At 38.5% G+C, this 13968-nt stretch overlaps 1 protein-coding gene across 6 annotated transcripts in view; it reads right to left on the bottom strand.

Annotated features, from left to right (window-relative positions):
* Nucleotides 1-3549: 3549 nt before the first annotated feature.
* Nucleotides 3550-13968, bottom strand: part of LOC139747840 (acetylcholine receptor subunit alpha-like) — a 331403-nt gene continuing 320984 nt past the window's right edge. For 4 of the 6 annotated variants that reach the window (XM_071660369.1, XM_071660365.1, XM_071660364.1 and 1 more), the window contains 3 exons: nt 13162-13329; nt 10429-10639; nt 3550-9380 (listed from right to left, as the gene is read on the bottom strand). In XM_071660369.1, coding sequence (XP_071516470.1) covers nt 9198-9380; nt 10429-10639; nt 13162-13329 — 562 coding nt within the window. In that variant the 3' untranslated portion in view covers nt 3550-9197. The remainder of the gene's footprint in view (nt 9381-10428; nt 10640-13161; nt 13330-13968) is intronic. The other 2 variants (XM_071660367.1, XM_071660368.1) reach the window with 1 other exon arrangement.

Here is a 13968-nt window from a genome sequence, read left to right as displayed (position 1 = left end):
TAGTAGTGAAATGTTATTGAAAACACATTCCACAAGAGACAGATAATGATGAAAATACCTAATTTTTATACAAGTAAACATCAAGAATACTATGTTGAATGGACACCAGTAAAGCAAACTGAATTAAACGGATAAAATACAGAATATTTCACAAGATAAATGTAGTGGAGGATATGAATCACCATAAACTTTTAAAATGGACAGGGCTGTAGTTTCAAATGTCGATGGGAAATAAACATGGTAGTATATGACTGACAACAATAGAGGGAAGAAAAAAGCATTTTGAACCAGAAAGCAACAGGGCAAGGACAATAATTTCTGGAAATATACCAGAAAGGCACAAGACAAAGATGCATGATTCCCCAGCAAGAAAGTTTGAATGATTATTTGATGCAATACCTGGTTATTTAAGAAATTTATGTGGGATGAATTCAGAAACATTCAAAAGATTTGACTCATCTCTGAAGACATTACTGGTTGAAGATAAAATAGATGAGTATGCTAAGAGTAGTAGCTGGTTAAAAAAAAATAGCATTCCGCACAGCAAGGGAGACATGATGGAGGAAACATGGCATTGAAATTTTGATTTTCACCTTACAAGTCAAGTGGTGAGGGCAATGCGCTTGACCTGCCTCAATCCCTGGGGATAGGGGAAAAGAGTACTTTGTAAAAGGCAACTAAGAGGGACAAGAGTCTGGGGATGGAAATCTATTTGTATTTCAATTTTTATAAGTTGGAAGAGGAAGGAAACAAGCAAAGTGTTTATCATCCTCAGAGGTTTTAGGTGGGGTTTGAATGTGTGGTTATAACAAAGATGGAAAGGGAGAAATAGGTAGTATGTTTGAGGAAAGTAACCCTTTCTAGTTGCTTCAATTGAAGCAAAGCTCATGGTTAAGGAGGGTAAAGTCTGGGAATGTCTTGAGTAAAATTGGGGGTTAATGTCAAGGCGATAGGTTAAGGGGAAGCACTTTTGCTGAAGGAAGAGTCATGAGAATGTGAAAGGTTATATGTGAGCCCCAGACTGATAAGGGTAAAAATGAAAGTCAGTTATGAGAGTTGGTTGGTTGTTAGTGCTTATGCACCTGGCCACTAAAGGATTGATGAAGGGAGTTGAACATTTTAGGAGGGACTGTGTGTCAGCTTCGTTGATGCAAGAGATCAAGGTTATTTGATGTGAAGGGTAGTGTGGCAGTTTAGGGATTAATTGGGGCATGGGGTATTCAGGAAGGTGAATGGAAATGGTGAACAGCTTTTAAAAGTGTGCTTTGAAAAGGACTGGTGATTGGGAATCCCTGATTTGAATAGAGGGACATAAATAAGTGTGCATGGAGTAGGAAAGTTGGTAAATGGGCATTGTTTTATTACATGCTAATTGATAGGTATATAGAAGAGTCTTGGATGTGAATGCAATGAGAGGGGCAGCTGGTAACATGTTTGATCTTTACCTGCTGGAGGCAAGGGTGAAGATTTGTAGAGGCTTTGGGAAAAGAGGAACTTATATGGATTAAAAGAGGATTCTGAAAGTAAGTGAGCTTGGAAAAGAGTTTTGTGTGAAGAAATAGCCGGAGAGATTGAGTATAAATTAGCAAAAAGGTATGAGCATATGAAAGTTGGGGTGGTTGAGGAATGGCAGTGGCGGCGGAGTATTCAGGGAAGTGCTGCTGACACCTGCAAGAGAAGTGTGTGCCATGCTGAAGTTAGATTAGCAAGTGAAAATGGGTAGAGTGGTGGGATGGCAAGGTATTAGTGAAAAAGGGGAGAGAGTTGTAAGGGCATTACTTACACGGAAGAAGTGCGAGTTATTTGGACAAGTATAAGAGAAAACAGCAGGTCAGGGGCTGAACAGGAGGGCAAATGAGCTATGGGGTGAGTGAGTATCATCAGACTTGAGGAAGAATAAGGTTAATAGTGTGAGAAAAATGAGAGAACAAAAGGGGCTGAATGGAGACATGTTAGGAGGCAGAGATGAAGTGAGTGCTTTGAAGGATTGGTTATGACTGTTGTTATCGATTGGTTAATTAGATTTTTGGTGTATGTATGGATCCTGGTAAGGTCTTTGATTGGTAGAATGCATGTATTTTGATGCCACTGTAAAGAAATGGGAGACAATGGTGAGAATGAATTACTGAGGGTTAAGTTTGTTGAGTATACCTTGTAATTTTTATGGGAAAGTGGAGATTGAGAGGGTGGTGGCATACACTGAGCATTAGACTGTAGAGGAACAGTGGTCTTATGAGTGGTAGAGGATGCATAGATCAGGTTTGCTTTGAAGAAATGTGTGGGAAATACTTAGAGAAACAGAAGGATTTATATGTGACATTTATGGATGTGGAGACAGCATGTAAAAGGTTCGATAGAGATCCTTTGTGAAGACTTTATGAATATATGGTGTGGAAGGAAAGCTTATAGATGCAGCAAATGTACAAGTAGATATAGAGGGGAGAGCGAGTGTTTGTAGGTGAAGGTTAACCTGCAGCAAGGATGTGTGATCTCATCCTCACTGCTTAATTAAGGATGGGATAGTGCAGGGGGGTGAATAAAAGGGTCTTGGAGAGGGGCATGTATGCAGTCTGTGGGGCTAGGGAGCTCAGGAGGTTTCTTGTTTTACTCATGACATGGTGCTAGTGGCAGACTCAAGTGAGAAACTGCAGAAACTGTGTCTCAGGTTTTGGAGCATGTGAAAAAAAAAAAGTTGAGTAAATGTGAATAAAACCAAAGTTATTTGGTTTAGCAAAGAATAGACAGGTTTGGTTTTGAATGGATTGAAGGCAAGCATGAATGTGTACATGTGTAAATATGTCTGTGTATGTATATGTACATACGAATAAAGTGCATATGAACATGCACCTTCATAGAACATACAAACCTCCAACAGGCAGGATTGAACCTGGTTTCCTGTGCCACAGGCGGGAATGCTACTGCTAGGCATTCCTGCCTGTGGCACAGGGGTCCCGGGTTCGATCCTGGCTGTTGGAGGTTTGTATGTTGTATATGTACATGTATGGGCATTTATGTATATATATGTGTATATGAATGAGTGAATGGGTTGTTCACCTGTTTCCTGGCACTTCCTTGCTGACATGGGAAACGGCGATCAAGTATAATGAATAAATTTTATATATATATATGTATATTTTTTTTATACATATTCACCATTTCCCACATTAGTGAGGTACGGTCCAAGAACAGATGACAGAGCCTTAGCAGGAAGACTCCTGTGTTGGCCCTTTTCTCTGTTGCCTGTTTTGGAAAGGTAAAACTGAAGGGGAGGATTTCCAGGCTCCTGCTCCCACTCCTTTCAATTGCCTTTCTACAATGTGGAGGGATTACTGAGCAAGTATTTTTTCTCCTCAATCCTCAGGGATATATATATAAAACGATGTTTTTTTGTCAGATTAGGAACAGGATTGCTGAAAGCCCTCATAACAAATAGCTAATATTATAGGTACTGGTAAACACATTACTTATTAAGGTTAATTGCAGTTTTGAATTCTAAGCTCATCTTGATTTTGGTTAAAAGGAAGTGGAAGAGGAGGATGAAAAACTCAAACCATTGCGTATGTTTATTATTTCATTCTCCTATAAATGTAAATTATAAACAAATGGCTACAGAGCGCAGTCCAACAGAATGCGAGAGTTTGACAGCGGGCCACCTGCAGCCCCACACTGGTCCAGCTGACCTTCAGTTGTCCTGAGCTGTAGTTAGAGCTTCAGGATGGCAGTTGGAGTTCTTTCAGGCACTGCTTGCTCATCCTCCCATCTGTGAGGTTGGATAACCAATCTCCATCACCTAGGTTATATAAAACCTCACTGACTGTGTGGACAAACAGCCACTGCCTTCTCTTACAGAATGTTAGCCATGTTGAAGCATCATTTACAGCTCAGAGTTACTGATATATCAAGTTCAAGTTGTCAGGGAGAGTGTAACCTAGCAGTAAAAAGTTAAGATCAGATAACAAAAGACAATTAATTATCCCAGGAATATTTTCCATGTCAATTTACATTTTAAATTTAGGAAAACTACACAAAATTATTTGTATATGTAATCTGATGAATTTTAAATTTAAATTATCATTTACAAAAATTCCTGGTTGTTAATTTGCTAATGTAAACATATATGGTTCAAAGGATTTTTATAAATTTATGTATTATATCTGTATTCACAATTACTGTTTTAACTACGAAGGATCTCAACAGAGTCCTTTATAGAAAACAATCCACGTGTTTCGCTTTTGACGCACATAAGTGGAACCTTGTGTCATGATGTGCATTATTTACAGCCTAATAAACAACTTCTTTAATATTGCCCAAAAAGGAAAATGTGACGAGATGAAACATTCTGAGCCTCGATAGTAATCATGTTGGGTTTGCAACTTACTGGCCTATATTTACAATTTTTATGGTTTACTACTAAAAGCTTTATGTATTTCGCAGATTGTTGTTCCCAGTCACCACTGGAAGCACTGCTGTGATATGAGTGCTGGGGAGCCAAAAGAACTTTTTCCTATTGGCCTGCTTCATCCCAGTGATGGCTCGTTTTAATGACACAGTTCAGTAACAGGTTTATCACAGATTCAGCAGGGATGTCACCAGGGGGACCTAGAAGCTTACCTCCTTATGTTGACAATATGAAATGACATCCACATGGTTATCTTGAGCCTTGAATAATTCTGTGCAATACTGCTTTGGTAAAGCATTAGGACACTTCCGATATTAAGTGAAGTGGCCAAGGATTTTGTGCATATTGTTATATTAACTTAAAGATGATCATGCTGAAGGAGCAATGATAACCACTTTTGAAATTGTCCAATATAATCTATCTTGACTATGTGCACAATGAAGAAATTTAGGAAATGCTCCTATTATGTTGTTAGATCATGCAGTCTCATATTTTCACAATGAAGAAATTTAGGAAATGCTCCTATTATGTTGTTAGATCATGCATTCTCATATTTTCATGGCCACTTGAAATTTAGGAAATGCTCCTATTATGTTGTTAAATCATGCATTCTCATCATTTCATGGCCACTGCCTGAAAGAAAATAAATGAGGAGTTGGGGAGGAGCTGGCTCTGTTCAGTTTCAATACTGTGATGATGATTATTCCTCCATCCCTCACTTGACTTTTCGTGTTCCTTTACAGTCAATGACTGGCTTAAGTGTTTAACCAAATGGTCTCTAGGAGCCATCCCATTAAGTTATGGATACAGAAATATGCATGTAATTAAATATCTGATCTGTGGTAACTGATGTATTATGCTGTTCACATAAAGGAATGCCATTCCAATACTGTCAACATGTGGCAGTGAATATTGCATGACTTACAGGTCATGCCAATTATAATAAGTAGGATGAAGTTGATATATAGCCATATCATTCCAGCAAAACCATTATGCCAGATTTTTGGCATATATTTGTTAAATAATGGCAATATTCAGCAGGTAGACAGCCCCTTTTCATTTGGCATATACACAAGACTTTTACCTAGTACACCAAAAAATTGGTAGATTCACACTAGCCATAACCAGCATTCAACATTATTCACCTCTATAATTACTTCTCGAGGCTCAAAATTTTGCTGCGAGTAGCCACAGTGATGTAGAGGGAACAGCCAACTTGCCATGATCTTCACAATGTAACTAATGTGTTGCTTCCTCATTGCCACTCAAACTGTACTTGTTTACCCTATTCATCAAAAGTAATGAAGATGTATATAACAATACAATTTTGAATTGATATCTTGAGCAAGTTGTAACTACCATGTGCAGTATGTGCGCAATGAGAAGCCATGTTATGTTGCGGGAGTCAAAGAATGTTGTCTGGTCCAAACCCTACATCTTCCTTTGGTTACTCCTTATATACCCCAAACCAAAAATATTTTGGTTGCATTTGGAATGATCTCACAAGTCTCACTGTTTGGCAGCTAAACAACAACTCATAACAATCTCATGTGAAACAATCTAGTGCTGTTTTGTCTTATTTTTTGACAGTGTAATTGGTATTGCTATTAAAAATCCTAAAATGTATACAAAATTAAGACATCCACTGCAGTCCTTCAAAAGAAGCATTAATTTACTGACGGGTTATTGGTGAAGCCTCATAATTTTATTTTATTAGTGCAAGGCAATAAAATTCATCTATATTGGATCAGATTTAACATTGTCTAAAGTAAATGTATGAAGAAAAAACAAAAAAAGCATCCTAATTCAAAATTAAGCTCATTTTTAACAAGTTTTAAAATTTAGAACAAATGAATTACACCTGGCTATGGAAAATTTACTAAAGAATAAAGTATATATATATATATATATATATATATATATATATATATATATATATATATGTATGGTGTCTTCCATTTCTGTAAGGTGGCACCACCCAGGATACAGGGGTTAGCTAGTCCAGGTCCTTGACATAAGTGACTAGCTCTGTGCAAACCAGTGAACATCCTACCTTATCCCCAAAGAATCAAGTGTAAATTCTGGGGAAGTTACTGCAGAACACTGCTCCTGTACATGGCATCCCAAAATTTTGCACTTTGTACAGTATTAAGAATACTGTATTTAAATTCCCAAACACATCATTAGCCAAAATTTGAACCGTCTTCTATGACAATGTTTCCTGTAATTAATGGCTCAAAAATGTCATACATCCAAAACCTATGATGCCCAACACAAATTTTGATTGACAAAGCCTGGACAGGGTTATGGGAGACTAAAAATGGAACGCAAAAATGAACCGCCTAGGGACACTTCACAGATGAGTCCATTATGCATTTTCAGATATTATGTATATATTTACTAAGTGGACAACGGGGGAATGGGATCATCCTTTCATAGATGATAATACAAAACCATTATCCAAGTTGAAGTTTAAAGTCAAAAAGGTATGGTATGATCGTGTACCCGCTTCTCTGCCGTGATGACATGACCAAGGACTTGGTCCTACTATAATTACTAGTTCTCTTATCCATGGTGGAGGAAATCTTTGCATCTAAACTTTTGCTGCATCATAACACCCTGAACTGAGAAAAGTACAAATTTCATTTTCATTATTCACTATTAAGAAAATTAAGTAAATTTTGTACTAAATATCCTCCAACATTGGACACGTAAGATGACCTCCACAATGTATGTTAGGATTAGCTATTCTCTGAGCCTTAAATAGTCCTAGGTTGAGCTCATCTTACAAGATTTGGGAGTAGAAAACTGAGCCATAATACAACAATGCATAAGGCTAAGATATGCTAACCCTCAGCATACTAAACATTCAGCATCAACAAGATGGTCTATATTCTGTACAAGAAGACAAAGGCAAGGATTATTATAAAGTTCTGCATTAGAAAATAAACCCCTAATTACACAATTATCATCAATGAATAATAATTATTGATTGGACAACAATTCTGTTCAAAGGTCACACACATTTAATTAAGTTTTTCTCAGCATCATAAAATACTTAACAAATCTGATCATACTTTTTACTACATTCTCTTTAATTTCTATAATAACAATGCCATTGACTTCACAATTATCAATCAGTCTATCATCATCAACAAATTGGTATGTTATTTAACAGTATGAATTTCCAATACTGCAACATTTGTAGCATTTGTGGGATAACACTGTTTACCCCCTGTGAAGACTGTATTTATGTACCAGTTTTCTGCACATGTAATCCCTCCTCCAGAATGTGACCCAACTAACGAGTAACACCTGACATGGTCGACGATACGCAGATTAGATTTGTCATATGGGTATTCAGGTCAGTCTACAGTATTCAAAGTTTTGGAGATAACAACAAAACTACTAGATGCTACTGATGTTCAACACGTGCACTCGAGCAAGCTTGGTGTCCTTACGTGGAGGATGGGATAAGTAATTTCATGGCATTTTCAGGTTTCCAACTTATCCAACTGTTAAATGCGTATCAAAGTATTGTTCTGCACGGCATATTTGCTTTGCACTACGGTATTACAAATTGTCTGACTAATATTTCACTCTTTATCTAGATCACACAAATTTCTTTGATGAAGCTTTCTCACCAGAAAAAAAAATCTTTTGTTTTTGTCACTTAATGTCACTTAGTAGACGAGGTTATTTTGTCTTATTCTAAAATACAAAATATTCAAAAGTACATCACTGTATCCTACACTTTGTTACACAGCTGATTTTTCGGTGATTAGGACTGTCTGTATGGTATTTCAGAGGAGATTTCAGAACTACACTGAGGCTAACTGGAGGCCATACTGAAGAGCCACTCAAATCAACACACTTATAGTGCATTTACTACTACCATTGGGGTCTGCTTTGCTTGATAAATTTTCATCCTAGTGTGTTATTGTATGATAAAGTAAGCAAACTCACTCCAGGGTAGTGCACTGAAGCAAATACCTTTGGTGCTAGAAATTTAACTTATACTATTAACTTAAAGACTTGCAACAAACAAGGATTTTTCAGTGCTAGTCAGCATATCTGGTGGTTGAAAATGCACTATGAGTATCAGTTCATTCGAGTAAACTAATTAAACTTAGTTGTCAAATTTGTTGGTGTGGTGAGAATTTTAACAATTTAAAAATGTTGAGAGGAATGAATATAAGAATTTGATGCAGTACAGGCAATGTGCACATGAAAATAAATGTCAAAGTGTTTGTGTGTGTGAATGGATGAGTATGCATGTGAATATGCACAAGTATTTTCATGTGTGTGTATGTTTGTGCGTTTGTTTTCTGTTCTATACATACATTACATATATTTTGCGCAGTATATATTATTTAGACACTGGTTATTTTCTGATTCACATATCAAAATCCATATGACATATAGAAAACATGGCTCATCTACAGCTCTACTTGTGATTTCCCTAAAGCTTGCCCAACATTCCCAGTACCAACAATTTGGCACTCTCATGTTTGAGACAGTTTCCCAAGACTCTGTGCATGTGTTATCATCTAGCATAACCCTTTTCTTAACATAAACACCTGGAACCTTCAGAGTAGGCTCTCTAGTCTTCTGGCCATATAATACTAGTCTCTGGCAAGTGGATGCAACACAGGGAACTCTCTTGGCAAGAGCTGACACCTTCATGTATGCTGGTTTAGGCCCATGAATAATGCTCTCCAGTATCCTCTTAGGCACCTATCTTCGGAAGCTAAAGTCTGCTGGGGGTGGGGGGTGCTCATTCCCAGCTAAAACAAACTTAGTTATTAAAACGACGTGGCCGGTACACTTCAGATAGTTCCTTATCGAGAGGTACACGGTCATCGTAGAGGGAGGGAGCTTGAAGGATGATGCCAGCTGTGCCCACCAACACAGCCAAGGTGAAGATCCACAAGAACAAACGATCCAGCACCATAGCCACATATTTCCAGTCCTCCTTCACCTGCAACATTTATAATATTATTGCTGGATAACAAATACTTCATTACAAATACATTAACATCATTGCTTTTATCAGTTACAATTATTTGAACCAACTTTTTTTTTTCACTAGCTTGCCTTTTTGCATTTTGGCGAGTTACTTTTATCTGTAATAAAGAGCCTTACCTTAAAAAAAAATCCAGCTTGACTTCTGTTTCTGCTTTTATAACTGATAAAATAGGGCAGTGCTTCCTCCCAACTTACCCTTCTTATTTCCACCTATTTTAGTCACCATTTAAAACAAGAAATACATGGACAGTATTCTTTTTCTATCCACAGGATAATACAAATACTGTACAATCAATAAATTTAAATATAATCAAGTTTCGACTGTGCCTTTTTATATGTATACTTACTGTGCCCCAGGAATCCCCCAGGAATCCTTCTATCTTCATATGTGTGGAAGACGTCTAGTGTGTTAAGTGCAGAGCATGTTGAGGCGGCATTGTGAATGGTTATCTTTGTATCATGGTGTAGGTAGTGAGTGTGTGTGTTTGCTAGGCAGCCAGTGATTGTTCTGAGTGCATTATTATGTTTTACAGGTATTTTTATATTTGCTTTGAAGAGGACAGAAGGGTTTTACCGAGTTCCACCTGCCTGCTACACCACTATTGAAAAGTTATATTTGGTGAGGCTCTATCTTGGGAGTGCAGTCTGCAAAAAAACATTTAACCTGTTTTGGTTGTGTGTGTTCGGGTCCTAAACATGCCGGAGGGTGTAAGGTGTGCATGGGATAGAGTGAACTGGAGTGATGTGGTATACTGGGTGCGACATACTGTCAATGGACTGAACCTGGGCATATGGAACGGCAGGGGAAAACCACAGAAAAACCTGTGGGAAGTGGTTGTGGACTGGGGGCTGTTTTCGGTGCATTACAAATGACAGCCAGAGAATGGATGTGAACGAATAAGGCCATTTCTTTGTTCCTGACTCTACCTCTAACGCTGGAAACGATGATAAAGTATGAAAAAGTTTTTCATATATATATATATATATATATATATTCGGACCTTTGTGGAGTCTTCCTTGAGTCTGGTGTGTTCAGCTATGAAGTTGACACACCAGCAGGTGCGGTGGACCTCCGGGGAGCAGTGGGGCAGGTTGTGCTGGAAAGGCCGGAAAGTCGGACTCTTGTCCGAGTTCTCCAGCGTGTAGGCGTCCTCATGGATGTTGGTCGCGCCATGGATACGACAAGTCGTTGAGAACGGACCATCCGTCATCCTGCCAAGTGAACATATGGTAGTATAGGTTGGGGAAAGTCCGCTGTACTGGTGTATACGATGTACAAAAAATTACTGTAGGAAAATGAATGTAAAATCACGAGTACTTTAGTTACGAAGGCTTATGATGGCCTATCAGTCTTAAGATCTCCATACCAGATGGCAGCAAAGATGTCCACGTAAATCTGACCCGGAACCAACTTTTGACCAGGAAGGGGGTTGGTGAAGCTGCTTAAAATAAGGTATTTAAATAGTCCTTTATAGTAATCTATGATTCGCGTTCTTGCGACTTTTCATTTATCTGAAAAAATTCATGGGTTTGCTGAAAAAAAAAGATTAGTCAATACGAAATAATGTGGAGAGCAAGATTTAGGCAGGTATCAGACGAACATACTGCTGACATCCAACCATCCATTCTTAAGAATGTGTTATAGCTCTGAAAAAATAAAAGGAAAACTTTAAAATTCCCAAAACAATAATAAAACTGAATTGGCAGAAATACTTAAAATTATAAGCTGTAGCATAGAACCTCCAGGCTGAACCACCTGATGGCAGGGTTAACAATTTGCATAAAGTTTAGTGATTGGAGTAACCTTGAGCATATGAAAGATTATTTAAGCACGAATAGCAGAGCCGGATTAAGGTTTAGTAGGTTCGCCCGGCACAGGCAATACTTGGGGACCCTTCATACTGTATAATAATATGAATATTCGGAAGGCAATAAGACAAATTTCATTATCACGGGTTGCATAGTCATTCTGTATACTGTTAAGTGTTGCACAGACTGGTAGTTTTATGAAGCAAACGAGACTGAAAATCGTCTTTCAATGCACCATTTTTTGGTATATATATATATATATATATATATATATATATATATATATATATATATATATATATATATATTACCAGAGTGACTGCCAGGGCCCTAAACCTATGCATCAATATGGTATGATGAGCAAGCTTCCAGTATGAGCATGGTTATTGTTAGTGTTGGCACATCAAAGAAATATGGGCTCATGCATCCGAACTGATAAAAATTTAACTTACCTTAGTATTTTTACTATAGTAATAAATAACTGTTACGACTGTATAAGTTCTTTAGCTGATAAAGTGTAAGTTGTTTTGTCAATTTCAATAAATAGCCTTGTTAGTTAAATGTGGGTCTGGTTGTCCGTAGACTGTATACAATATCGTCGACGAGATGTGGGGTAGCGAGACCTAACGTTGATGTGTTAGGCTAATGTGGGTTGATTTGACTGATTTGTGCCGGTAACCCCTCCACATCTTAACTGGGTCTGCACTGATTAGTATGGGGTGGGAGGGATTATTATGCTACAGCATAATATAAAAGAAATGGGAGGAACAATACTATTTCCACCACATTTAAAAAATCCGGATGGAACGTTGCCTAATTGCACTAACATGTCGACAGCTTTCAGTTGTCTGTCCGTCTTGTCTGTCTTTCAGTCACCAATGGCTGGCTTAAATTTTTTTCCCATATCCCAACGGTGTAACCATTACAATGTAGCTCATGCTTTACTTACTAGGCCTCAATTTAGTTACCTGCGAGTTGTTATCTACTTTAACGAGTCGTACACTGGGTATTGTGGTTTCTCTGAACGATCACATGGCAAACACACCATGTTATCAATTCCAATTTACCTCCAACCTCCTCCAGACTAATGAAGACTCCATACACAATCCATAAATGCTACTTACGGTGAACATCCGTTTCAAAAAGCTATATCCTTTCTCATGTATTAATTAATCTCTCGGAACCCATTTCCCTCCCCTCCGTCGTGCAAGCTTCACACGCAACACTTAAAATTTCGACATTCATCACAGCTCTCATGGCCCCGTCCATGGCTGATCAAGTGTTTTGGATTTTCTTACGGTGCAGTATACATGAAATATCGCACCAGGTAATATCTTTTATGTATACATCATGTAACAATTAAAATTCCAACCTTATAACGAAAGAATACATGATAACACATTACCGACCAACCCACTGATGCATACTAGTGATAACGTCAGTAAAGTGGCAATAACTAACGCCCTGGAGTCTGAACGGTAAAGTTTTTACGAGTAAACAGTCAAGAAACCCACCCATCCATCCTATCTACACAATACGCTGTTACAGCAGTGCTCAAGAGATGTCTTGCGAGTCCCTTTTTCTTAAATGGAAACCTTTGTTGGTCATGTCTGTCTGGGCGAGATACATACCTGGTGAAGACTATACTTAAATGCATCAGTCAGGTCATCTTAACACTCGTGTGAGTCCAAGAATAAGACTACAACTGAAGACTTTATTGCCAATGTCATAACAACGCACTGACCATGGCATCCTGTGGTGGGAAGCCTTACTGAGCAACACATGTATGACCCCTGACGGTGATGTGTACGAACTCTCCTCGTGGACAGAACTATGCAGGATCTATAATCGGTAAAAGTCGTCCTCAGACCTATAATAGTGAATCGTTTCTTACGGTCATTAGTCGTGTCGAAGACTTTACTTACGGGGAGAAGTCGTTCCTGGGCCCCCGTGGGAGCGGCGTGTCGTAGGGCAGGTTGGGGTTGTCGTTGTGTTTGTACATGTGGTCGTCGAACTGGGGTCGGTAGAAGCTGTCCTGTACCTCGTGCCCATTACACGTCCGGATCATCACACGGTTCGGCTCCATGAACACACTGCAGGACACAACACGTCAGAAGTATCCAGAGGTATAGCGTGCGTGTATGTGTGTGTGCGTGCGTGTGTGTTTTCAGCATGGAAAATGGTCGAAGTTCATGTAGTGTGGGGTAGGTAGTAAGTGTATGTACGCCGCGTTGATGTGCAGAAGGAAATGTTAGTTGAGGCTGGATGCGCGTAGAGGTGGTGGAATTTGCCTTGCATGAGGCAGAGCAAACATGCACAACTCACACTTTACTTACTGACCTGTAAAGTGGTTATCTGCTGAGAGAAAAAAAAGGAATTTAGTAATTTCAACATGGTTAACAGTGTACATTTTCAAATGATATTATTATTCCACCCTTCTTGTTATGTATAACATTAAGGAAGAAAATCCCATTTTCCAGTGACCATGTCCGTCAGCAACTTATTTCCTAGCAACAGTTTAACTACTTTACGATACAGCCTGGTTTCTTCGTCATCAGACCTCTATGTTTTGAACAGAGTATCTACACTTAAGTTTCAAATACACCCGAGTATTATCAACACCTATTTACCTTCTTCGTCCGTTTCCAGATGATTTTCTTCTTTAAATGTATCCATATAAAACGGGTTTCATAGCCCTGCTATTACTACTGCTGGCCTTGTCGGACACACCA

The sequence above is a fragment of the Panulirus ornatus genome, chromosome 5, assembly GCF_036320965.1.
Source record: "Panulirus ornatus isolate Po-2019 chromosome 5, ASM3632096v1, whole genome shotgun sequence".
Classification (NCBI taxonomy): Eukaryota; Metazoa; Arthropoda; class Malacostraca; order Decapoda; family Palinuridae; genus Panulirus; species Panulirus ornatus.
This window is presented reverse-complemented; position numbering and strand designations above follow the sequence as displayed.